A 27,854-nucleotide genomic window follows, 5' to 3' on the forward strand; every position below is an offset into this window, starting at 1 on the left:
TCATTAGTGTAAACTTTATTCTCCTTACAGTAGAAACATACAAAGTACAAGCCAAAAGTAGTATAACAATTTTACAGCAAAGCTTACCAGTAAGATGCAAAACTAATTTGTATCAAATTCTTAAAAAAACTGTGCACTTTCTCAAACTTAACTTTGTTCGGCACATCGATTTGATTTATGTATAATAAGGCATTAATTCTATAAGAATCATTTACTATATTCCAAAATTGCATGACCTAGGTGTAACACTCTATAGCCTGATACCATTTTTGTTCCTTTCAGATATTTACAGATTTAATCTACCTGCATTAACACGTAGCATAGAAGCACTAAGAACAAATACAAGCTTTGCCAATACTAGGTTCACATTGAAAAAGTGACATAAAGAAAAAAGCTCAACTGTGCATTGCAATAACTTGGTTCTGCTGCAGCCATGACTAGTTTAGGAATAGTTTCCCCTTTCGACATTCTTCCTCACTTCCCGTTGTATTTTGGTCTTTCAAAAGACATGGAGAACTGCTCGGAACCTGCAGGAATCGGAAGTGGACCCCATTGCTATCAGCTACCCAAAATTTATTTTCCTCCCCAGAACACAGTTCTTAAATTTCACTTGAGTTAAATCTATAAATGGCACAATTGAATTCATTCTAGCTACTATGTACAGAAATGGCTCAGGCAATTAAGTTAGTCCACCTTGTCATTAGTCAACAGGAAGTATTATTACTGTAGCTGTAAAGGAGGTATCTAGTGTTCCAGAATAAGTGAGTTTAATTATGGTGAGAGCTTCCTCAATTCTATTTACATAACAACTTCAGGCTCAATGTTAAATAGCAAGTCATCATTGCCTCTTCGAACTTCAAGTAGTAGAGGTGATTCATTCATCACAGCTTCTTGCAGGTCACTGGAAGTCATCAAAGGACGCCCATTGACTTTAACAATTATATCTCCATCTTGAATCCCTCCTCTGCACAGACAAGAAGAAAAAGGCAGTAAATATACATTCTACGCAGAGAAAAACTATTCACCACCTCTTTGGCTGATGTGATGAATTTTTACTTATTTTAGTTTTTGTTGAAGGGGACTTTCACCCTTCTGACTGCAAAAGAATAACTTCTAAATGCAAAATCAGGCTTCTGTTAGTTCACTGAGCATTTTCTTCTAAAACAGCAAAAACAAGTAGTCTAGCTTTCTCCGTCTTCCACAAAACTGCAGCAAAAGGAGAAACAGAAGAAACCTTCAGCCACTATTCCTACAATAATTTTTGGAAGTGCTTTTTCACACTTTTGTAGATGTGAGTAGGATCTCAGTACAAATATTTTAATTTTATTTTTTTTTAACCTAAAGCATGATTTTTAATTGTTTAAATAAAAATCAAGACTGATATGAGAAAGTACTTGAATAAAAACAGAAGTATTACCTACCAGTATCTATTTGGAGATTTATTTACTGTGAAGAAAACAATGTGCTTTACATACCTATGAGAAGGCGAGTTTGGAACAACTTCATGTACATAAATTCCACTTCTGACATCAGGAAAGTCAGCATTATTGTGTTTCAGTTCTTCCACCAAGCTAGCAGAAAAACAAATTTATATAGCATTTGATTCCACTACAGAACCAGCAGCATTCAAAAACATTTATTTATTTACCTTTTTTTTTTTGTGTGACCAAAACTAAATGACTTAACAGTTAATTGTTTGCCCTTGTTCTTTTGATGAGAATGCAAAAAAAAAAAACTACTTACCTGTGCCAAGCATGCTATATTTAATGGTCTCATACATCTTCAAGAATCTGACTTTTAACTATTTGCAGCAGCAGAACAGGGCCACTGTAGAAGAGCACAGGATAGCAGCACTCGCTGTCCTAGGTACTGTGCAGGGTCAAAAGACATTCCTGCCCCGAAGAACTAATGCTGGTGATGGGGCAGAATTTTGCCAACTATTTCACTTCTTTTATTTCACAAGTCATTCTTAATTTGTCTTTATCTAGAACAATATAGTTTTTTATAACTTCAGTCATCAGATAGACCAGAACTATCTGTGGAAGTTTTTCAAGGAAACTTCAGCTTCCTCAAGTTTTCTTGAGGAACTGTGAATCCTTTCCTAAAGAAAGAAGACAGGAACCAGCTGCAAAATAAAGACCCTAAAAACATCCCCTCTTTACTGAGGAGATGACATCATTTTAAGTGTGTGCTCAGTGTCGGTTAAAAACCACTTCTAGAAAGAAAGGGCTTTAAACTAATGATGGATGACTTGGCTGTCCATCATGAAAACCTGGGGTCCCCCAGATGGAAACCAAGCCCAAATGACTGTGCATAGCTTCACTTCACTTGGTTTTGTACTGAGGAAGCTAACAATTCAATGACTAAAGTAAACCCATCAAGGAAAGTAGTCTTTTCGTGAAATCAGGCCTGGATATATCTTACATTGATTCTTTAGGTATTGCAAAAGCAGTCAATTTTCACATCATGTTCACTTCACAGTTATGCACAGAAACATTCTGAGTGTCTCTCAGTGGTGGCTAGGTGATGCTAATGCCACTACCCTGATCCGTTCCAGCTGAGGATCTCACCCTTTGAGGAAGATTGCAAGAGTGTAACTCAATAAACAAAGACGGCTTTGCTACAACCCCGGCTGGAAATGGTTTAATTTTGTAGTCTACTGCCACATTGGAAATGTGCCTACTGCTGAGAAACAGCATAGATATAATAATGAAAGGTGTAAGATGTTACCCCAGAATGTATTTGGGTAACAGAAAGACACAAAGAGAAAAGACAGTAAAGAACTAGAGGAAGGTGTCCACATTCTGGCTTCATTAAAATGGAGGCACAAAGCTTTAGTTCTACATTTTAGCAACTACTCTCTCTTCAGTTAATGGTTAGGCATTAAATCTCACATTATACAGCCTCCACTGGCACTGATAAAACTACACGAAACCCTCAAGCAGCTAATCTGTCATTGGCACTCACAGTCACCTGAAAGCAGCAGCTTGTTTAAATGTCACCTAAAACTTAGTATGACTCCAGATGTGCTCATCAAGAACCAAAATCCTCCTTCCTAATTTCCCTAAGCTATCAACAGAGCATCCACCATTATCAGTATCCAGGAGTCAGAACATGTATTCCACCACTCATTAAAATGTTTGCAGACTTCATAGAAGCTAATGCACACTTCTGGATTCACTGGAGATTTGTAATGAAAAATGAATGAAGTTCTGACCAACTACTGACCACATCTTGTGTGCATGATTACACAGATTACTTTCTATAGTACTTACGCAGGTGTTATTGTCAGCATTCTGATGCCAATGAAACGTTTCTTCCCATCTGAAAATAAGAGGGTATTTATGAAACTTAGGCAAACACTGACAAAAATAACTACTTTGATAACCCAAAATACCTGTCAATTAAAACAGGATGTATCAGCTCTTAACAAAATTAAACAGAAATCATATACATCTTCACTGGGGTAATTTTTTATTTTGGTTAGCCTTGGTGTACAGAATGACAATCCCTCTCCCTGCAACGGAGAGTAAGAGAGAGGAGGTGTCCTTCAGGAAATTCAGGAAAATTTCTGTGATCTAGTATCACATGACTTCAGTAAATGAAAAATTCTTAATGGATTACCATTTCATCTGGAAATGGTCAAGACAATTTAATCATATGTTGTTCTCATTAAAATGTAGAAATGGGATTTCAAAAAATTAACATTTACACTCTTCAGAGAAACGATAACCAAAAGACTCACACTGATTCTGATGCAAATGGCTTGTTATTTCTACCCCAAAGAATGAAAAAGCAAGTTTAGGAAACCAAAAAAAACAAATAACCCCAAGTAAACCTAAACATAGACCTTAGTCAAAATGATCAGAGGGCTGGAGCACTTCTCCGATGGAGAAAGGCTGAGAGAGTTGGAGTTGTTCAGCCTGGAGTAGAGAAGGCTCTAGAGAGACCTTATTGCAGACTTTCAATACTTAAAGAGGGCTCTCAGCAAAGGTGGGGACAAGCTTTCAGTAGGGCTATTGCACTAGGAGAAGAAATAATGGTTTTAAACTTAAAGGGGAGATTCAGACTATATTTAAGACAAAAATTTTTTACAATGAGGGTGGTGAAACACTGGCACATGTTGCCCAGAGAGGTGGTAGATGCCACAACCCTGGAAACATTTGAGGTCAGATTGGAAGTATAGTGGAAGATGTCCCTGCTCATTGCAGGGGGGCTGGATTAGATGACCTTTAAGAGATCCTTTCCAACACAAACTACTCTATGATTAGCCAGAGCTATAGGATTTTAAATGGTGAAAAGTCACTCATTTAGGGACAGCACCACATGGCTGTAGTAGCTTTTAATGGTCATGCACAGACATGCACTGCACAGCTGTCATTTGAAAAATGCAGTCTGATGACTTCCTGAAGTGAGTGCTTCAGTAGTTAGCTATATCCAGTCTGAAACATTATTTTCCCTTACTTGTTCCTGTGTAACTACTTCACAATTTCTTAGAGCTTCTCCATGCTCTCACGTGAGGAAAAAGCTTGAAAAGAAGATATACATGGTCTCCTCTAACTCTTGTTTTTTTCCAAGAAAAATAGTCCCAAGTAAAGGAATTAGACCTGAATCTTACGCATGTCCACTACTACCATTAGCGTCAGTGGAAATGTGGACGACTAAACATTGGATTTACTACACTACAAACAATCTGACAACTGTAACTGTCAGCCCTGCTTTTCCTTGCAATGTTCTGAATGTCCTCTATTTTAATGTGAAACTAATGAGATCAGAATCAGCTATAGTAAGAGTGTCATGAAAAAGTCCATTTGCTCGAACTGAAGCCTCAAAAGCTTTGGCATGGCACTCACAGTGCTTCTCTACATGGCATAAATGGAAGTTTTCACTTTTTAAAAATACCCAAACATGATTCTCCCACCTGAAAATACACCCCCCTGGCAATGTAGACAGATAAAATTGTGAAGCTGTCTTCAAGAGCCACAGAGATGACAGACTGGTGACAGTTTACTGTTTCCATTAAACGGTTTGCTGCTGGTCATCGCCTGTGTGATGCACAAATATGGAGAAGCACAAAGCATGCCCTGGGGGCTGAGTTATGAATCTTTACATGAAAGAAAAATGACAATGAAAGAAAGGACAAAAGAACCTCATCTGGAAGTAACAAAACAACAAGGAGGAGACTGGGCAAGAGTGAAAAACCACAGAAATGCCATTGGTTAAGAGGGAATTATTTCCCCAGTGGCCAATGATTCATATAAAAATAAGGCTTTTGGGGAAAAAATCTGGTAACCACAAACTTATTCACAACTAAAGGTCTCATTCTACCTTCAGCTTTGGGCAGGTTAGGGTATTATTTCACTCTAGTTCATGCATTAAAATTCAAAATAGTCTTCAGCCCTCTCTCCACAGTAAGTTTGCCACACTGGAAATAGTGGTTCATACTGTAAAAATGGCAGGCTATTTATAAAGTCAAGCTACTAATTACGAGTTGTGGATAATTTTAACAGCAGGGCCTAGATTCCTTTCCTTCCCACCCTCTAGCCATTTCTCACGTCAGAATATACAGGCAAAAAACCTTCAGGCCTCTTGTTTAGCAAAAGGCCATTTTATTCTATTTAACTGAGTCAAACATCTTGCACAAACCCCAAACTTTTCATCAACAATGATTAGAGGTAAATAAAGTTGGCCAGTTTATTACCAGTTGTAGTCTTTTTATCACCCCCTAAGGATAGGCCTTTTGAAGCTAGGGTTAAGTCACATTGGCAGAACAGTATGTGGCACCTGGAACTATCACTGTCATGTTACATGTGATGTGTGAATAAAAGAAGTCTCAAAACCTGTCATTCTGGCAATTTGTACAATCACAATGCAGAAGATAAAATTATTAGGAGAAGTGGAATAAAAATGAGGTTATAAACCTAAGAAACATGTCACCAGGGTGAAGTCCCAGTAGTAAAGATTAATATGTTGGAACAACCAGGTTGAACAAATATGAAACTTTTCGCTTAAAGCTGGAGCACAGTGCAGCAGAGAGATACTCAAATCACACTTCATTTTTAAACACCATGCCAAATTAAACACTGATTCCAGTGGTACAAAGACAAGCAAACCAGCCTCAACCACTAGTTTAAACTTGAATCTGTTTTGTGTTCATAGAAAGTCACAAGCAGCTGATCCTGAGTCTCTAGAAGCAGTTCACTATTTAAAGAGATTACTGTTCCACAGCAAGGAAAACATATGCGTTACTGTTAAACTTTTCTCTTTTTTACTGAAACTTGTAACAGTAGAGATGCTAACCAGAGACATAAACACAGGCTGAAGGCAAAGTGTTTATGACTTTTATAATGTGGCAAAAAGAATTGTTAAGTCCAAATTAAGGGGTCAGGTACTCAAGACTCTTACGGGCATGAATAACTGGCACATGAATATCCCCATCACAGCTGATTTCAGTGGGGCCATGATATTACCAAGGTCTCCAAGTGAAGAAGAGAACCCTGCACTTTTTATTCAAGCAGCAGGCAAAACTCCTACTTCTCTGATCACTCCTTTTGCACTTAGATCATACTGCAAATTAAATGAGCAGTCCTGAAAGCATTTAAGAAAGATATTCCACTGCCAACAGAAACAATGAAAACAGCTCAAGTATACAATGCTATATTATGTGCAGTGTATCTTCCATATAAACTACATAGCTGAATTTAATCAGTAGTCTGAATCTATACCCAGCAAGCCTCCTAAGCAGCCCTCATGACTATTGGCACTAATTATCAGTAATAATCACACGAATACATAGGTAAGCATATAGTTTCAACACAATAAATAAAGCATTCTGGGGATGCAAATATGGATTCATATAAATGACTTGTTGGATGTGGCCAATGCAGAACTCCCCCATTTCTCCCTGCCCGTCTGAAACTAGGTCTATTCACTTTTTTGTTAGCACTATGTGAGGGGCCAGGCTGACTTCTTAGGTTTGATTTTCTCTTTAATATTTTGTCAAATCACTAAATTACTGTCTTTCATTCTAGAGGATCCATATTTCAACACTTTCTAGTTTCACTTTTATGCTCAAGTCTAAACTAGGAATAGATGGCAGAGCAAAGACTAAAACCGAGGAATTCCTATGGGATACTAACAAAGGCACAGAAGTAAAAATCAGTCAAGGCTTAAGTGTATAGATGACTTTCAGAGGTAATGACAGAACACACGGATTGTAAAACTTGAGATATAGATGGAAACACTTAACTTGATGCACCCGTTCAGTAATTCCTAACTCTAAAAGGAGGTTAACATCATTACTGGTAAATCCAAAATTAGCAAAGGCTTTCAAGCCACTCAGCAGAAAAGTATGTCTATGCAGAGTGTGGTAAATCTTTGGTCAAAACTATATTAGGTATGATAATGTATTACCCAGGCACTAGGTAATATAGAATCTTAATGATAATCAAGGCAAATTCTTTACTCAAACGACATCCGCTCCTTCCTTTTTCCTCCTCTCTGCTCCTGTACTACAGCAGATCATACATTTGCAGTTACATATAATGGACAGGACTTCTACATGAAACTGATGGTTATCTGATCAACTGAGATTTAAAAGACCAACATCAAGCTTATTAAACAATGTTGACAGTATCTCCTATATGCCAGAGTATCTGGAAAGAGCCATTTCCTAAGGGAACTTTATCATCTTCAGGCAATATGACACTTGGAGCAAAGTGGTAATACCCTTGAACTTATTTCCATGACCTAATTGTATCATAAGGGCGGATCCCACTGAAATTACTGGAACATAATTGGAGCAAAAGAAAACACGATAAAAACATCCCAAGATGCTTACATAAATTCTTTATGTTAATAAATAATGCCTATACACCAAAACTGAGGACTATTACTAAAGGCCTAAAAAATGCAAACAAAGTCTCAAATATGGTGAAAGTATCTCCTAGAAACTCTCCTTGTCTTTGCATCAAGGGCTTCTTTCATCAACACCTCCTCCAGCCCCAATCAACACATGAAAAACTATCTAATTTGGGGAATTCAGTAAAACACAGATGAGGGGACCCCTCGGAATTGTGAGGGTCTCAAATATACAAGCGGATGTGTAACTTTAAAACCTCAGACTAAGGGAAGTTTCTGAAATAACAGTATCTGAGAGAACACGGAGAGGACAATGGTGCTGGCATCAGCAACTGGATGAACTCAGGAAAAGACAAGATTAATACCAGAAAGATTCAAGAGAAGCAGCCGCCAGCAGCCATGATAAAAGACGGGTAGGGTGTGGACAGATAAACTGGCAAGCAAAAGAGAAAGAAAAGGTTTGATCTGGCTGAAGCATTACTAGATCAGCTTTGGCTGTGCAGCATCTAGGATGACACCCAGTACAGTGTGACAGATGCAAGGCAAGCATATAAAAAAGTCCAGAGTACTGCAGCTGTCAGCTTATTTAAATTCATATGCTCTTTGGTACAGAGGCCTTTCTTTTTTTCTGCCTTTCCCTCATCCTCCCAGCACATTTCTTCAGGAATCGGCACACAGCTCTTCTTCCACTGGGGTCTGAGTGTCTATCACAATATCCAGTTATATAGTAATGACATAGATGACCATAGCAAAATAAAGATCATCCACTGATGATGTGCACACACTACACTCCATCTGTAGAAAACTGTTTTAAAATTTCTTACTTTGTTCTCTACAGTACACCTTAATCTCCTTTTCGCTTGGACAATATGTGAAACAGGAGGATAAGACTCCTTGAGCAGGTCACCACATGTTTTCAAGATCATTTGAGACTGTAATGACTCATCTGTGTACTCACTATCCTCAGAAGTCCTTTTTCCCAGATCTATACAGATACTGTCTACTTTCTGGGGGGTTGAATAATAAAATGTCTTCTGTGAAGTTGTTTTCTATTTCCAAGTCTATGGTGTTCTACACTGTAAAATGACACTGCTCCTTTCAGTAATAGGATCCTAGAGCTGTGTCTTTTGGCACTCTAATGATAGGTCAGGACAATAATTGCAAGATGTCACTGTTTCTTGCAGACCTTACCTTTACTTTGTTTGTCATGTGACTCTGTGAGAAACTGAGTGATACGGTCTGAAGGAATAGCAAAAGAAATCCCAGCTGTGACCTTCAGGGTGTTAATCCCGATCACTTCACCATCCTGTTGAGAGACAGTACCCTATTAATTCAGTCCCAAGTGACAGGGTTCATCTCACTGCCTAGCATTTCCTGTTAAAAGCTGGTGTAAGAAATTTTAGAGTGTTGTAATCACTCAAGAAATAAACATTAGTTGTAAGGGAGGATCTGGGCTCTGATTCACAATCCCTTTCACATTTCACTGTGCTAGCCAGAGAGATTAGAGTACAGTTTGTTCATCCAAGGTCCATCCCACCACTCGGCAAGAGATTCCCTACACTGAGCAGGCAGTGGAGCCACTGTAACCACTACAGCCATAATTCTCTAACCTGCAAAATCACTCCTGGTTTAAAGCACTCTATTTTAAAATTAGTTGTGCAGATTGACCAGGTCCCTTCTTTGCTGTGCATCCCAGGTTCCATGGGGAGAACAAGTATGACTGTTCCTACCATATCCCCTTTTTTTTACTGCTGTGTAAAATTTCCTCTGCTCTATAGGAACATGTTTTCCAACGGCGTATGAACCTGATCTGCATAGTTTGTATTGGCTTCAGGGTATCTGCCTACCATTAGCTTGAATGAATGAAAGCTGCTATGACCTGTGAATCTTTTCAGTATTCTCCCGCTTACTTCAAACTAGCTCTTGACACAAAACATTAAAACCAAGTCACCTGGACTTACCAGATTAACCAGAGGTCCTCCAGAGTTGCCGTACTGCAAAAATGATATAAGGGAACAATAAATTGGTGCTTCATTGCAGGAAATACAATTTTCATTTCAAGCAGTATCTTTTTTTATATAAGTAAATTAAAAGATGTATAATGTAAAAAGCAGGTTATTTCCTAGGCAGCACAGAAGAACACAATACCGACCACAGAATACACACAGGTCTTACCCTACCCATTCACATCTCTTATGATTAGATTTTTTTTTCTTTTCAGATACAGGCCTTAAGTTAGTAGCAGCAACTTACCACTTCAATAGTCAGACCCTAAGTTTAAGGAGAAACATTAACAGTTAAAACAAGCGTTTATATTCTTCTAAAGGCCACCAGAATAAGGCACAGTTCTTAAGTAGTTTTACTGCTCACTTTGGTTTATAATGTAAAGTCTCTAATTCTCCACTGAAGAGAACACAGTGCTTTACATATTTAATCACGGCATATTGCTATGAGAGAGATACTATGTAAGGATTGATTTAGTAACCATAGGCATGCAGCCCTCTCTAGGGAGGGCATATAGCAGCTCTGAGCAGCTCAAATTTGCTTAATACCTAATGGCCTTCAACAGACACATCCAACAGGACTATAGGAAATGAGCTGGAGAAGTTGCTTGTCTCAAATTTATTTCTGAGTTTTCAAGTAGGTCTACTGAACAGCCAAGAGCAGCAACTTAGCACTCAAAAGAAACAAAAGCTAGTGATGCATGACAGCAACATGAGCCATATAAACTGTTTATACTTTGATAGCACTGGGCAAACCTTATAAATCCTCAGAAGAATAAAGCAGACATTAAAGTTTTTAAAACAGCTTCAAAGTTTGAGTTTAAACAGAGATCAGTTTCTTAAATTGCACCTTTTCAGTGATCAAGGCTAGACAATTTTTATGTCTGACTGATACACAGGAACCAAGCTAAAGATTTTTCAGCCTTCCTTAACATATTCTTTCCTTCACTTGTCCTCTGCTTGCAGGATGTGATAATGAAAGAACTTTTGTCATGTGCAATGTATCTCCATTTAGGAGCTATGGCTCTCTTTTCTCCTGCCCCATGTTGCTGCTGTCCCAGCATTTCTCAGAAGGCAGCTGCATACACATTCCTGCAGGAAAGTCTTGGCTGAGCCACAGGAATGCTCTGAATAGACCAGCTCTCAAACTCCTCCCATTCTCAGGAGAAAACTAGTGCATTAGCGAAGCACAAAGCATCTCTATGCCAGGGACTATCTTCATATCTTGTGGTCTCAGATGGCAAAGCAATTCAAATATATTGTCATTTACCTTACCTCCTCTGCTGTCACTATTTACACACACTCTGCTCTCCTTGTCTGAACTTGCTCATTAGCTTTTGAGGGCAGTGAATGCCTAAGTACATACAAGCAAGAAGTCTGATCTTGAGGAATGTGTATAGGCGTGAGGTCAAGAATCCCATGTTCTAATTCTGTCTCTGTCACTAATTTGGTGTATGCTCCTAAGTAACTCATTCTGAAAAAGTTTTCCTATTCTCCTTATACAACTGGAGAGAAATTTCAATTAAATATGTGAAGAGGTTCAGATCCTGGATCATATAAAAGCTTTTTGGAGAAGCTCACTTTCATGTTGTATCTTAGCACCCTCTTTCTCCACACAACTTCTCAACAAGTCTGTGCCAATAAAACATTTGTGAAGCACTTCACATGTGTAAAACACTAAGTGTTATGACTGGCTACATCAAATTTGACATAGATGTCCAGCAAATAAATCCTGAAAATATTTTCTTTTCAATGTGTAACAGATTTAAGCCATAAAATTTCAGGTCATTTTCTACCTCAGATATGCATGCAGTGCTGTTTTTAGAATCAGTACAAGTTATATGCACACCCAAGGACTTAAGCTCTCTGGATCCCTCCAAGCTGCTCTGAAGAGACATTATTGTCATGTATTTCTATATAAAATACAATGCTAGGACCCTCAAGTCCAAACTGTATCTCAAACTTTGTGTTATTTTACATACAGATTCTTACTTGGAATATGTGATGTGCAAAGGGAAAACAAGAACAACAGAAACACAGTCCTCTCCTGAAGTTCTTACCTGGGTCTCATGTTATTAAACTGAAGCAGATACTATCAGACTACTCCATCTGATTCTAATGCATGGAGATGAAAGAAACTTTGGCTCTACTCTACAGCTTCCTTGGCCAGATTAGTTGAACAAACAGAGAGAAATGTGTTGATTTACATCTGGTCTATAAATCATGTGTTACTGCAGGAGATCTAGAGAATGAGAAGGGTCTGTTATGTGTAACATCTTCACAGACAACCTCAAAGAGGGTAGTTTTATTTATCAGACATTTCACAACACTAACGCCTGAATGCAATTTACAGACACTCTTTTATATACAGAAGACCCTATTACTAATTTTAAATGAAGCTGCTTTTATTTAGTGGATTCATCTCTCAGAGCGCACACTTCCCTGCTGAAGGTGGGGGCTTCAACATCCTAGGACTGTGAAACTCAGTTCCTTACATACCTAGTACTTACATTGATAATAGCATCTGTCTGAATATAATCCATGTCTGAATCCCGCAGGCCGAGTTCTTTGCCATCTCTCTGAGCAGTGCTGACAATACCTGTTGTCACAGTGTTCTGTAAGGCAAATGGACTTCCAATTGCCACCACAAATTCTCCTGGCCTCAGATCAGCAGAGTGTCCCAGTAACAATACTGGTAGTTTTTTCTTAAATAAAAACAGAAAAAAAGAAATAAGTATTAGTTTATACATGAAAATAATCTGATTGGAAAAATCAAAAACTAGCAAAAAGTTAGGTATATCTGTTACATTGATAAAAGACACACTCACTATCGTATACCCAAAACTTATGCCAGGTAAAATTCTGTCTTCAGAAACAAACTGCTAGCAACAGTACCTTGCAATTTCATCCAGAAATAAAAGGCCAGCAAGATTCTGAAACAGATTTCCCTGTTTTCCAGCAGATTGTTCCCTCCTCCTCCTCGAAACATACAAACTAGCTGACCACACTCTGTACACTACATACCGCCTTGCAGGTTAAGTACTGGCACAAAGCTAGAAGGATTAGTCAGAATAGCCTGGATTATCAGGTAATGATAGCAGAATCTGAGCACATATTAACTGGACTGCATTTTTTAACCTTAACTTTTAGCAGTTCCTAGCACAGAAGACAATGTCATTTCATTCTAAGATAGGAAACATTTCAAGGCCTGTATTTATCAGTATATTGTTTTCCCCAGATATATTTCCAAAGAACCCCTAAGCATATACTCCAGCCAATCATTCTGTACTAAATGAAACCAAAATAGGGTTCCCAAATTCATTCATTCATCTATTTATGCCACTCACCTTAGGGTGAATCTTTATTGTTGCAATGTCAGATTTCTTGTCAATATCTCTGATGGTTGCTTCATAGGTATCTCCATTCTGCAACTGCACTTTCAGTTGTTGTCTCCCTGATACAGCATTGGTGCTTGACACCACATGTGCATTGGTCACAATTAAACCAGAATCGGACATAATAAACCCAGATCCGCTGGAAAGCGGGACATTTCGCCCAAAAAGAGGGTGCCTGTACAAAAAGCAAGTAATTATAACTCATAAGGGAAGCATAACTTAACAGCAGATAACATTAGGTACCATTTTCATTCATTAGGTACCATTTCATTCATTAGGTACCATTCATAACAGCAGATAACATTAGGTACCACATTTCACCCTGAGAAATAACAAAGCATTTGATGACAGAGGGCTCTTTGCTGAAAATTGTGACTGCTTTTAGTCAGCCGGGGGATAAGAAACAAGATTTTCAGACAGATGGCAGAGTCTTTTTCCGTTGTTTTCCCATTCTACCTTCATGCATTTCCTTGCAAAGAGACAAGATGACAAAAAAGGAAGGAGGAGGAGCCATCTGATCCCACCAGCTGCTGCTTCTATATGGGAAGAAAATAATGACAGGAAATAGTAGGGCTGACAAATGGATCAATATTCTAATGGGAAAAAGGGAAGAAGGAAGCTTGCAGATGGACAAAGGAGTAAAGGAAGAGGTGTTGTCTCCTGGAATCATGAAGCCAAAGTGTAGACTGGCAGGAAAATCATGTCTGGAAGGACTGGGAATGTGAAAGAAATGAAGCACACTAACAATGGGTAAAACTTGGTGGGAAACATTATCTGATGCAATAGAGATAGTTAAAAGGCTTTATAAACTGTTTAAAGCATGATGACTTTTCTGTGAACAACTTCTGCAATGACCTTAGATTTGTTAGAGGAACAGAAAGTGCCTGGGCAGTAGATGATGAGAAAAGGTCCACAAATTCTTCTTTCTTCTGAGATATGGTCCTTATTAGGAAATTGTTTGAAAGTTCTGGACTATACAGCAGTAAAGAATTGGAGCCAATTCCGGGCAGAAGGCAGTACCACAATTGGCACCCAGCAGGCTGCTGAACAAACATTACTTATAGGGAAAGAATAAACAATCTCAACTACATTTCCAACGATCTTAACATCTTCAACTATAGCATTCTCTTAAAAAAAAACCCAGTCACTATGTGCATAAAGCTCTGTTTTAGAAAACCTGATTATTTCCATTTTGCATGTTAAAAAAAGCCTGTAAATATTCTCCAAATTCTTAAACCTATATAAAATTAGAGTACTCTAAGCAGAAAAGTATTCAAGTAATGGAATACAAATAATATTTGACATAATTTCTTCTGACAGCAGGTTGGTTTGAGCACTCAGTGTTAAACCTGCCTCCCAGGTTGTTTTGAGTACTCCATGTTAAACTTGCTGACTCAGCTCCAGCTTCAGTGCACTTTCTACTGGTATGTTTTGGTCAGCAAATTTACTACGTTTTTTTCCTATCAGAAATCATTTTTGTGTTTAGACAGGTTACACCAGGTCAGCATAATACCTCTTAATGTTCTCCTGCCAAAATAAAATCACCTCTTATTGAAAGCAGAATAAGCATCAAGGACTTATGTTTTGCCACCCTACTTTCAGGATTTGTTTTCCTTAAACTGAGATAATAAACATAATCCAAGAAGCAGCCCATTTTAGTGAAGGCTGATCTTCAAAGATGACATGGACTTATTTTAGGGCATACAGTATGTACTGGAAATACTGTAAGCCAGATAAAATATATCTATTAAACAGGAACAAAACACACAAAATTCATGGTTCTCTGGAAAAATGAGTCTGCTGTAATGTTTCAGAGTATTTTGTGAACTTCAAGAATTCAAAATGAAAGTTACTACTTGTAGACCTTTGTTAGGCAATGTAAGTAAAACACAACGAATTGAAAAGTGTTACCTGAGGAAAAGTTCAATGTGCACAACTGCAGGTGCAATCTTTTCCACCACATCTGCTATGAAGTTGAATTTGTATCTTGGGCTGCTGGACTGTAGGTGACCTATACTAGCAGAAAGAATTGGATATGTTAATAAGACAATACCCTTTTTTACCAAGTAGGTGAGATAAATACGCTTTGAATTGGTCTGTTTCTCCTACTGGGACAGTTTTCAAACAGGTATTGGAAAAGGAATCAAAGTAACTAAGATTGTTCAAAATTTATCCAGCATTTTGCTTAATCCTGATAAAATTAAACATCAGCATCACTTGGCTGTAAGTTGTTTGACCTCCTTGGAAGTCTAAAATCCTTGTCTGAAGTATTTTTCTCAGGACAACTACTAATTGTTATCTAAACCGCATAGGGTCATAGGATAAGCAAGGTTGGAAGGGACCTCAGGAGGTCTCTAGTCCAACCTCCTGCTCAAAGCTGGATCTGCTACTAAGGCAGAGCAGGAAACTCAAAAGGGTCTGTCTAGTTGGGACTTGCAAAACTCCAAGGATGGACAGTCCAGAAACTCTCTGGGCAACCTGTCCCACTGTTTCACTGTCCTCAATAAAGTAAAACCTTTTCTTCTATCTAGCCTGAACCTCTCTTGTTGAAACTCATATTTCAACTAACGCCCATGGTGCCTTCTCCACTACACCTCACTGTAAGGAGCCTGGCTGCATCCTCCTGATAGCTTTGTCACAAGCACAGGAAGGCCACTGCTAGGTCCTCCTGACGCTTTCTTTTCTCCAGGATGAACAAGCTCAGTTCCCTCAACTTTTTCTCATTGGAGATACACCCATCCCTATCTCCCCCCCCCCCCCCCCCAACCCACCCTTGTGACCTTCTGAACTCAATTCAGGTTTTCAGTGCCTTTGTTGTATTGAGGGTTCCAAAACTGGGTGTAGCATTCTAGATGTGGTCTAACAAGTGCCATGTAATACAACCACAGCATTTGGAACTGCTTTTAGAGCCCAAGTTTGTAAACTTTTTTATGTACATCAGAAACCTTCTGTAAACGAAACCTAAAAAGCTTTTAAAATTCCCATTTAAGCTGTCGCAGGCAGCTAGGCATAGCAATAAACTACTAAATATTAAGTGTTCTGATGAAAGCCAGTGCAGTTACACAGCATTTATGAATACTGAATATAATTCTGTGGAATGAAGATCTTACAGAGAGGAAAAAAGCTCACAGCAACTTGGCTTCTAATGTCACAACATCCTGGATTCTAACATCACAATATCTCAAAGTAATAGTACTTCTTGTGCTAGAATATCATACTTTCTGCAATCCCTAATACACGAGGACATATCACTGCATATGTTAAACACATGTTAGGGGACGTATCACCACACTCAAACAGCAATCTTTCACATTCACAGCCTGATGCTTTAAAATTAACTATGGGATCTAGGGAAGGGAGTAAACAAGTTGCAATCGGATATAGCAATAATATTTTTGGCTTTTTTCAAAAATGGTGCAACAGCACACTTTAGCACAGGATTTAAAATTTTTTTTCTGCCATTTCATCAGGAGGCAGAACCTCTAAGTTCTAATTTCTAAATAATATCAGCTTGTCGGAAGTGAAGCTTTGTGCTATCATGATCTGCTCTAAGTTCAACTCACGCTAAAGGATGAATTTACTTCACAGTAGGTCTTGCACACCAAGTCAACACCTGCTCTTAAGGGTTCCAGATTTGCCTATTACTAGATCACATAACATAGTAATGAGTCATCAGCTGCCCTTTATACAAGTTTTTAAAAGGAAATTAGGTAGGAGACATCACACAAAAAGGAAACATACACAGAAAAATAGAAGTTTAAGAGCCTTGTTATGAATTTTATATTCTGTGTAATTAATTCAAAGATCTTTTTCACTGATCCTTATCTACAGGTGTTTTACTGACCATTAAACCTTGTCACTAGTAAATTAATAGGGACAAATATAAAGATTAGAGCATAATGGTGTCTAACCTATTTATGAAAAATATGTTTCTGACATAATCTTTGAGTGAATTTGTAAGATAGTGGTTGACAGAGAACTAGTTATTACAGTTCTTGTAGTCTCTCATAAAGGTTTCACAATAAAGTGTTAGAGGACCTGCAAAGTCAGAAAGTGAGAGGTATTACATCACCACAGTATCCAAAACACCTGAAGCAAAGACAGGAATGGACCCAGCACTGGTACCAAGGAAGAAAGTATTGAAGAAACCAGATCAAGATAGTTAGGCATTTTTCCATAGAAGTCCGTGAGTTCCTTTTCTTGTTACTGGACATGGGATTTACAAGCTTACATTAGCAAGCTAAATTTATATGATACCATATAAACAGAAGGAACAACTTGGCAGGACCAGATTCCATCTATTATTTTTATATACATTCTCACACTCTAGAAAAATCTAACCAATTGATTATGTTCAATTCAGTGCTTGGTTTAAAAGACACACCACAAACAAGCACCACAGAGGGAAGTCAAATAAGCATAGTATACTATTATTTATTTTCCTTACTGGGCCACTGAAGATTTATTTCACCTTCAGGTCTCAAGCAGCTTGCCTGACACTGCAGGATATCCTTTGAAGTCTACTAACATGACTTGGAATACTTGCACACACAGCAGTGTTCACTGGCGGGATGTAACATTATCATCACATTTATCTTAACAGATATGACCATGGATCTATGCGTACATTGGCTAGACCCTCAGCTGATGGACTAGCACAGAACTGGGTGGGGAAAGCATGGTGAATGCAGGATTTCAGTTGGTGTAAATCAGCATAGCCCTATGTGAGTCAGGGCAATTAAATCCCTTTGCATCTGCCGAGTGCTGAACTGCTCTGTCCATGCCACCGCATTGCACAGGGCCAAAAGAGGAGAACGTCTGCCAAAAAACTCACCAGTCCTGACTAGCCATCATGTAAACATCATGGGTGGCAGTGGCTTTCTAGGTAAGATTTGGAGCAGACAGAGAGAAAAATGTCTGGAAGAAGTGGTGAATTAATCCAAACTTGGAAAGAGCTTACGAAAATAAAACACAGCAATACCGAAAGGAGACTGTATAACCAAAGCAAAGCTTGTCTTCCTTCTATGCCATATTGAAGGCGTTTCTTAGTGCAAGCTGAAGTCCAGAACCTCCTTGTAGGGGTCAGAAGATGCAAATACTCAAACTTGAAGGTGAATCCAAATCTGCACTATATAGTAAAATGAAATCTGAAGCAAAGGAGGATCAGGAATAACAGACATGCAGACTTTGTAAGAAGGATGTAGCTGAAGATGTACTGGTCTGATTAGAGATGAGCTGGTTTTATTATTGTCTGGTGGTGACTAAATACTGATGAACACTGACTTACAAAGTTAAGATGCCTTCATAGAAACTGCTCTCTCTTGAAGCACTTTCTGCACGCTGGGAGTGAAGAGAACCTTTAAACATACATGATATGCCAGGAACTCAAACTATGGACTTGATGTAATGGTAAACTAACATTTACTCTCTCACACAGAATGTTAGGGGTAGAAAAGACCCTAAGATCATCTAGTTCCAATCCCCTGCCATGGACAGAGATGCCTCACACTAGACCATGCTGCCCAAAGCCCTGTCCAGCCTGGCCTTGAACGCTGTCAGGCATAGAACATTCACTACTTCTTTGGGCAACCTGTTCCAGTGCCTCATGACCCTCACAGTAAATAATTTCTTCTTCATATCTAACCTGAACTTGCCCTGTTTAAGTTTGAGCCCATTATCCCTTGTCCTATTGCTATAGTCCCTGATGAAGAGTCCCTCTCCAGCATCCTTGTAGGCCCCCTTCTATACTGGAAGGCTGCTGTGAGTTCTCCATGAAGCTTCTCCTCTCCAGGCTGAACAGCCCTATTTAAGGGAACTGAAATGTTGCTTATTATTTGCACATTTTAGTGCATATTTATTAATCTTGTTTTCATCAGAAGTTCCCAATATGCTTTAAAAGGAAGACACTGCAGCCTGAAAAACTGAAGAAGGAAGGGGCATCCAACACTGGCAAGTTGTACAAGATCACCCTGAAAACAAGTGTTGCAATTGTAGTAAAAATCGGTGCTTTTTGTCAGACCTTCAATCTATGCTTTAATTTGGTTTAGTCGGTACACACTATCTGCTGCTACTATTGCTACCAAAACATAAAATTGAACATGTGTCTTTCCCCGACACTCTTGCTGTCTTGCAGTTTCACGTAGCTCTGTAGCTCTCAGACCTCTGCTGGAGTGTGAATGTAAAAGCTGTTTACAGCAGCTTTGTGCATTTTGACCTACTAACTGTCTGAGATTTGCCATGTATTTTTTCAAAGGTCTCTCAATAACATGGATTACTTTCCATGTTATTACTGCATGTTCAAAATCATCTCACACTAACCAAAGCTTATTTATCTTGGCAAAAAGCCATAATTTAATCCAACTATCTGTTGTGTAAACAAGGTATCAAAGGTGTTGCAACCAGGTTGTACTTGAAATAAAAACAAATTTATAGTGTATGAGTCTTTAGCTGTCTACACAATTTTTTAATCAAAAGAACTAAATTTTCCCAATTTGCTCCATAGCCAGAAATCAACCAGATTTTCAGCAGCTCTGAACTCTTATCCTATCATTTCAATTAAGTGATTAGATCTCCAGAAGCTCTCCAGCTCCTCTCACAGAACACTCAAAATCCAAATTTGGATGTAAGTGCATAAACTGGAGTTAAAGATGTTCAGCCTATTTCATAAAATAAGATCTTACATTTCCAGTTCTATGGGCTCCAACTACATTGGACTTACACGGCTAAAGCTAAGTAAGTGCCTATCAGGTAGGAGCATCTTTATTATCAATTTAAGACTCTTCCTGAATAGTAGTGTTACCTACAGGCTATGAGTTCATTTAACAGCACTTGGTTTACTTTCTTGAAGAGACAATAGACTCACCCCAATCTCATTAACACTACTGTAAACCAGAAACAACTCCAACAGACTTGTAGAATTAACCTAGTATGAAGACAACTGCAAAAAAAATCAGTAGAAACAACTGTCATAATTCCACAGAAGACAATAAAGCTAGACTGATTTGTATTTGCAGAAGACTGAATGTTTCTTAATATTTGCCAACCTACTCCCTGGAGAATTAAATCAAATCACATTCAGTGCTTTCTTAAGGACAATACATCATATTAAAATCCACAATTTTATATTCATTAAGAATTCGTGAGCCTGGGAAACTCATTCTTTTAAGGCTGATCCCCCATTCCCCTTTTAACCCAAGCTTCAGAAAAGATCTGTGTGTTCAGCAAAATTATTATGTCTAAGGGAGGACTGCAACCTGGCAGATCTGATCACCAGGGATAAACACTGTCCCTACTGTGCTTTCATGGAAAGAAATGAAAGACAAATAAAAGATTATAATATCTCTGCTTAAAAAACAGAAACATCTGTTGGAAACATAGGTTCATGGGCAGCTTTTCTGATGAATTCAGCATTAAGATCAAGTTGCATAGCTGTGCACTGACCATAAAGCCTCGGTGAGTTTAGTGCCACATTATGGTTTGGGCAACTTGTTTATACAATGGATATCTACCCTGCACAGATTAAAACAATTTGGTTAACCAACACCAAAGTGGTTTTCTTGTGCAGTACAGCAATCACAATGACCAGAGACAGATTAACACAAGCCTTCCAGACACCTCGCCGCCTCACTGACTTCAGATGCTTCTTAATTCTTCCTTCCCAAGGATTCTCATAAGGATATGCAACAAGAACATCTTTCCTGTTAGTGATCCTGTACAACACAGTGAAGAGCTACTCTCTGAATTATACATCAAACACTGTACAACATTCATCCTCACCTGCAGGAGCTCAAAACAAACTCAGGCATGAAGAAAACAATCAGTAAAGGAATGTGATTGGAGTTTGTGGATTTAGTCAATACCTTGCATTTCATTTCCCTGAAAACAGCTGGAGGCAGCTGTAAGGTTTTGATGACAGTTATACAGTATAAGCCTTCAGCATCTCTTACTGGCTCAAATTCTTAGATATGCAAGTAATAATATCCTAAGTTTTTTCTTTGTATCTTCAAGGTTAGGTACAGGAACACTTCAAACACCCCACACAGAAATGTGTGCAAAGACTCTGCTCATGCATTAACTATATTTCAAACATTTATTTTAGAGAACTGTCTTGCAAGTATTTGACTGACACGGGTGAAGCTTTACAGCATGACCGTTTTCTGCAAGTGCCTTCAGTTAAACAGTACAGAGGGGACACATCCTCAGGCAGAAGCCTGCAAAGGATTATAAACAATGTGCTTGTTTCCTGGGACTTCTTTCCTCAAAGGTTTTCTAATCCATCTTTTAATTTTCCTTGTTGCACTGACAAATAGCACCCTTAATTTCAAAAACAGAAAGGTCTTTTTGCTTCCACATCCTTGGTGAGAAAATACAAATCTTTCAAGATCTGAACTGTCTTCACAGAAACCTTTAGCAAAACATTGAAGAGAATTATTAACTGTACCAAGAAAAGTTGTACTTAGAGATCATAAACAGCCCTTTGTGCAAGAAAGAGTCTGACATAAATTGGCTATAGACTGCAGGTGACTGTCTTAATATGTTGAGTGAGGACACTTTAACAGATCTCTGTGTGGCACTGCTATATTTGCTGCAGTGAGAAACAGAGCTCTGAAAGAACTGGTCTTTGATGACAGAGGCTGTCTTGCATAAATGTTTATTCTGTTAGATACACGCTAGCCTTTAATAGCTTGTCCTTCTCACAGCAGGTGACAGAAGGCAGGAAAAGGCCAGCTGCTTCAAAAAATTACCATATATTAAGGTATCTAGTGTTGAAGAGGAAAGAAAAATAGTATTTGTAGCATATAGTTTGAATGTGCCTAAGAGTTCTGCAGGCTATTCTATTAGAATCTCAGAGGTCCATGGTTTTGTTCAGGTGCATAAAGCTAACTATATGAGTAACAGCTTTCAGGGCATATGCATACTGAGGGACATAAATGCCAGAGTTCCTGTATATCCGTGCAGCACACACCCCCTTTAACACAGCATACCTAGAACTTGCATCTTGGAATGGTGTTCTTCAAGCTAATTCAGAACTTCAACAAGGAAAAAAATATTTTACATTCAGTCAGTTTTTGAATTATCATGCAGTCATTCTGGGCACCTCTTTCCCCCTTCCCTTCCTTCCTGAATCCTTTATTACTCCTTTTTCATGCACCTCCATCCACCAGTCTTCTGTCACTAGGAAAATACAGCTAAATTTTCTCAGCCTATTTTAACACAGACAGAATCTAACTGGAAATGGACAGGAGCAGACATTTCAAAAGCTGCTCCTCAGTGCCACTGCATGGTCTTGAAATGGCCTAAGTCACACTATGTAAGGCTACTGTTATCTGAGATTGTTTAATACAGGAATGGTTAAGTAAAACTGGATTAACTTTGTAACTAGCTTAGCCCTTCAAACTCTTGAGTCATCTGAGGCCAGATTCCTTTCAAGAACAGAGAAGAGAGAAACTTGACAGTAATTTTAAACTGTTGACTTTGTTCTAAACCTCTCATTACAGCCATTGCATGTTATTGTTTTAAAAAAAACAACACCATAATTGAGTCTATTCCTGGCTCAACCACCAACTCAGCCTGACCTTGGGCAAGACACTTGGTTTCTTTGAGCTTCAGTTTGTGCAGCTGTAGAACTGAATAAAAAATTTAAACTTAACAAAGAACCAGAAGATGAGGTTTTCTGGGACACAAAATAAAGTGAACACTAAAATAGTTGCTTGAAAAAAAAAAAAAAGTAACCTCTACATCAGAGCTCTGAATTCCTAAGCCTATTAACAGTAGATTCAGGAGGATTCCTTAAATAAAATGTCATCTACACCAAACCCCAAGCACTCAGTAAGCCCTTAGATGCAGGCTAGCTCACTCATTTTGGTTACACTCTGATTAATTTCACATGGACCAGTTCCAACCACATATTACAAGTATTAAAGCTCATGGCTGCTGATGTGAAAAGGAACCAGGCAAACAGCAATTTATAGCTACAAAGTACTGGAGAGACTGATCGCTGCAGGCCCAGGCCAGCATCTGGAGCAATCCCTGGCTTTGACAAGATACTCCTAAAGGAACTCTAGGAATACCATTTGACCTCCTCCGTCTCTGTACCACAGCTTACCTTCTCTCAAGACTGTGACACATGAAAGGTACCCTAATTCACAGGAAGGTTATAAATCTACCTCTCCCAGTAATTTTGGCAAGTTTGCTAACTATGAATGAACAGGATGGTTACGGGTTCACCTGACATAATGGAAACATTAATACATGATTTAAAACTCCACCAGGCATCTGACTTTTCTTTCCAGGAACATTGTGAGAAAGGTAGCAGAAGGAAACCCTTAAAATAACAGTAAGTGTGTGAAAAGATATCAGCAGCATTAACACTTCCATAAAATGAACAACTTTAATACTAAAGAACAGATAAAAAATTACCAACTTAAGTGATTACTAAACTTTCTGAATTTAAACCATCAATCCTGAATTTGTCATAGCACATCACAATATCTGACCACAGGCCTTAGTACATTACTGTAAAGAGAAGACCATTTGATCTGCTGAATATCAACATTTCACACTTTATTCTCTACAAGACCACGAAACTTCTTGTGAAAACAAAACAGGCAAAAGACTATGGTTTAGGTGTTTTAGATACTACTTGGTGTGTTTTCTGCCCTGTTTGGCTTTAAGAGGCATTTTCTGAGTAGAGATACCTAGAAGGTGAATACAACTAACCTCCCATATACCACCAGAGAAGGCACCAAAGCACAAGCGTCCCCAAGTCCCTGCTCTGCTTTGTGTGGGCCATAGTGTGACGGATCTGCAGTGCAGCCTGCATGGACAATGCCACAAAATGACTCAGCAGTGAGTGCCAACATCATGAAATGAACATGATGCTGGCAGTAATGTACTGTACTGCACTGTACTGCTGCCCTGCCAGCACATCTGGCCTTGAGAAGAGGTGATGGCCAAGGATGTAACTGCTGCCCTGCAGACTAATGCCCTCCACAGAGCTCCCATCCATGCTGTCAAGCGCATTCACCTGCTCCTGGGAGCGCTGCAGCAGCGGCATGCCCAATGCCAAGGTGTCCACAGCCATGTTACTGAGAGGAAACTTTCCCAAACTTGTATCCCACACTGAGGATCATCAAGGAAGGTATCTGCCATTCAGAAAGGACCCGAGTACCCCTTCCCCACACCACAGCAATGCTAACAGCCGGGCAAGACGCCTTGACCCTGAGGTCACCCAGTCTTCACAGATCACCGAAAACCGGGATTTTTCTTAGCCTGAACCTAGCTGCCCACCCTCCATCCCACGGGCAGGCCCCACCATGCTCCTACCGAATTCACAGGCTCCCTTCTGGACCTGGGCGACAGCGGGCAGGCCGTGCTGCAGCGCCTTGCGGCTCACCGCCTTCAGCTGGCAGATGTTGTCGTAGGTCCGGCCGTCACTGCCGCACACCTGGGCGCTCAGCCTGCACTGGCAGACGCCCTTAGCGAAGCGCTTGCCCATGGGGTAGCGACAGTCAAGGCTGTCCCCGCAGGGCGGGTCCTCCTTGCGGCCGCACGAGTCCCCCTCGCCCGCGGCGCAGATGAGGCAGCAGCTGCAGCGGTCGGGGACGTATCCGCTGGGGCAGCTGGGGCTGGGGCACTTGGAGACATCGCAGCGGGTCGGGCACTTAGCTCGGGCGGCCGAGAGCTCCCCGGCGCCCGGGCTGCCGCTGAGTGAGAGCAGGAGCAACGGGCTCAGCAGCGACACCCGCATCCTCGGCGGGCTGCTGGCGGGGAGAGCGGCGGAGAAGGGGTGCGAGCCCGCCCGGCCCGAGGGGAGGAGGCGGGGAAGGTGCTATCACGGTGCAGCGAGGGAAGGGAAAGCCGGGTTTTATGCACACGCGGGCGGGAAAGTGTCTTCTGCCCCGAGCAGAGCTCCAGCAGGCGGAGTGGGAAAGAGCAGAGATGAAGGAAGGAGGCTTCAGTATAAAGCCGCAGAGTCGAGGCCAGCTCAGTCCGAGGCGCTGCTCCGCGGGACTAGCTCACAGGGGTAAGGCGCCGAGCCATGCCCGAGCTGCCGCGCAAAGTAAGCGCCGTCCCCGAGACGGCCGCGGAAAGCTGTGAGGACGGCGCCGAGGGGAGCGGCGGGGTTATATGCGGGACGTACCCGTGGCCGCCGCCGCCTCCAGCAGCAGCTACAGGAGCTCCGCGGCGGCAGCGACGGCCAGGCCCCACCCCGGCCGGGGAGGGACGGCTTCCCCGCGGGCGGGCTGCCGGGCCGGGGAGGGCCTGGCTCAGGGGAGCCCTCTGTCTGGACGGGGGGAGCGGGCGGAGCCGGGTGGGCAGGCTCACTACAGCTGGCAGAGCGTTACCCTCAGCTAGCTGGCAACGGGGCAGATGGTGCTCGTGTGGAGGTAAATCACAGCCCCGAGGGAAGAAGGGCTCGGGTGGAGCCCTGGTGCGAGGATCCACCCGCACCAGCAGCCCAGACGTGGGCTAAAAAGGACAAGCATATAAGTGTAAGGGACTGTATGTGACAAGGGCAGCTGTGACCCGTGTGAGTGTGGGGGGCAGAAAGCCGGCAGCCATTTTGTCTTCCCTCATGCTTGTCTTGAATGTTGTAGGCATTAAAGAAGATTCTTGTCACCACTGCCACCAAAGGGTAATGGAGGTCGAGCACCTGTGGTAGTATTAAACACAACAGCATCTGGCCATGAGTCCCTTTTTGCAGGGATTCATGAAGCAGAGACACATGAAACAGCTCCTTGTAGCCACTTTTCACACATGGCATCACGGAAAGTAATACAAGACACTTTTCAACTGTCAAAGCTGATCCACTTGTCTCCCTGCCATTATTACTTCAACATAAGAGTTGGTAGCTTTTGAGAAAAAGGAAGTATTTCCAAAGCCTTTATTCTTTAGGTTTTTTGGTTTTTTTTAATCTATTACTTAGCACATTCAGTAATTCTGTCAAGTGGAACAGTGTCTATCAAGCTCTGTTAACTAGTAACCTATGCAGTCTTCATAACATGCAGAGTAAACTTTGTGCATGCCATCTTTTAGCAGCAACATTTGTTCTGAGGTACTAACCAGTCATAACTTCCAAATGAATTAATTTAGCCATGGGTTGAGCTGTCTTGGAGAAAGGTTGACTTTATGAGAAAGACCTTTGACATAGCTCATTTGGAGCCTGTACCAAACTTGGCAAGTCTTATTTGCTGCTTATGACATGTCCGGCCTTGATTTCTCCCTGCAGTTCCTTCTTCATGCAACGGATAAAGCTAATGCAGTCATACAAAGTGCTGTGTCAAGCTGATGGGATCCCATGAACCAGGTTTAAGTAGGCATGAACCAGCTGCATCTGGCTGTGGGGTTGTAAGAAGGGAGAAATAAGAAATGCTGTCTTCATTATCTCTTGGATGCAGGAGGCGTCATCCAGAATCCCCTCTTACAGTTAGTGATTTGTTGTTCCCTCTGTTATAGGGGCAGAGTTGGTACAAGACTGGCTTCTCCAAACAGCTGCAGTTTAATTTATAGCAAAAAACCCCAAGAATATGTAATAGCTAAGGACACACATGTTCTGTGACAAGAAAATTACAAAATTTTGCTATAGAACACATCTTGCCACTTCTTGAAAAGGTAAGATTTATTAAATAGCTTTATTTATAGAGCAATATCTGAAAGATGAAAAATGTCAGTGTTTTAATATAAACTTGCCCTTTAAGGAAACAGGAGACTAATAAAAATTAAAAGGTCTAAAACATGGATCAGAAAGAAACAAGCTCCCTGTGTTGGTAACATGAATATTTTCATTATTTATGATGACAGTTACAGGGAAGAGGTTGGGGAAAATGTTTCAAGTTACAAATAGCAGTCTGTGAGTTACTGCTGTTAGACTACAGAATTTTTCATAGCTATATTGGTATCCATCTTAGCTCTTTCTGTACTCACACTTGGAGACATCAAGCGGGATATAGGAAAACAGGATGAATATGGACAGAGAAATACAGCAACCTTAACTGCAGAGTTTGTAGTTTAAGTTTGGTTTGTTAAGTTTGTAGTTAAGACTGATGAGTTTAAGGAGTTTCACAGAATCTTTCATAATTGGCTTATCAGTCTGCATCTCATTAATTTAGGGTAAAAAACAATCTGAAAGGTATTTTTTGCTGACTGTTGTCTCGTAGCCAAAATAAAACAGATGACATGATTTTTCTCAGATAAGCCTATGTATAGGACTGGGGTTTAATTATATTCTGATGGGTACTGATCAGTTTCCTGTTTATTATAAGAGATAAAATAAGAACTATAAGGGATACCTCAGTCTTTGCAACATTTTATTTCTTTCAAAAATCATTATTAAAGAAAAAAAAAAAAAAGAGTGATGCAGAGAGTAAGGCTAGGAAAAACATGAAAGTCACACCAAATGTCAGGTAATTGGGAATAGGGGGTAAGAAGTTTCATGAATCAGTGCTCCTTATTGAACATCTTTCACTGTGATTTGAATTAATTCAAAATTAAAATGTGGCACTAAAAGCTATTTAAATGATAACTCATTCAGTAATAGTTCTCCATCACTTGGAAAAATGACCGTTCATGGGTTCTGAATCACCTCTGTCTGGTG

At 40.1% G+C, this 27,854-nt stretch overlaps 1 protein-coding gene and 1 long non-coding RNA gene across 2 annotated transcripts; one reads left to right on the forward strand and one right to left on the reverse strand.

The window, feature by feature from the left end:
* On the reverse strand, positions 1 to 25,524 carry HTRA3 (HtrA serine peptidase 3). The gene is made up of 9 exons (XM_061369472.1): positions 24,584 to 25,524; positions 15,170 to 15,269; positions 13,211 to 13,433; positions 12,374 to 12,568; positions 9,822 to 9,854; positions 9,052 to 9,166; positions 3,276 to 3,324; positions 1,476 to 1,571; positions 1 to 964 (listed from the first exon to the last, which is right to left on the reverse strand). The coding sequence occupies exons 1-9, from the start codon at positions 25,005 to 25,007 to the stop codon at positions 799 to 801; spliced, it is 1,401 nt and encodes a 466-aa protein (XP_061225456.1). The 5' UTR covers positions 25,008 to 25,524; the 3' UTR covers positions 1 to 798.
* An 81-nt stretch (positions 25,525 to 25,605) lies between these two features.
* LOC133220908 (uncharacterized) lies at positions 25,606 to 27,443 on the forward strand. Its single transcript, XR_009727810.1, has 2 exons — positions 25,606 to 25,752; positions 26,717 to 27,443. It is a non-coding gene; the product is annotated as an uncharacterized LOC133220908 (long non-coding RNA).
* The last annotated feature ends 411 nt before the right edge of the window (positions 27,444 to 27,854 follow it).

Source organism: Neopsephotus bourkii, unplaced genomic scaffold (assembly GCF_033783945.1).
Source record: "Neopsephotus bourkii isolate Nb327-2 ecotype Australia unplaced genomic scaffold, CSIRO-AGI_Nbou_v1 NB_144, whole genome shotgun sequence".
NCBI lineage: Eukaryota > Metazoa > Chordata > Aves > Psittaciformes > Psittacidae > Neopsephotus > Neopsephotus bourkii.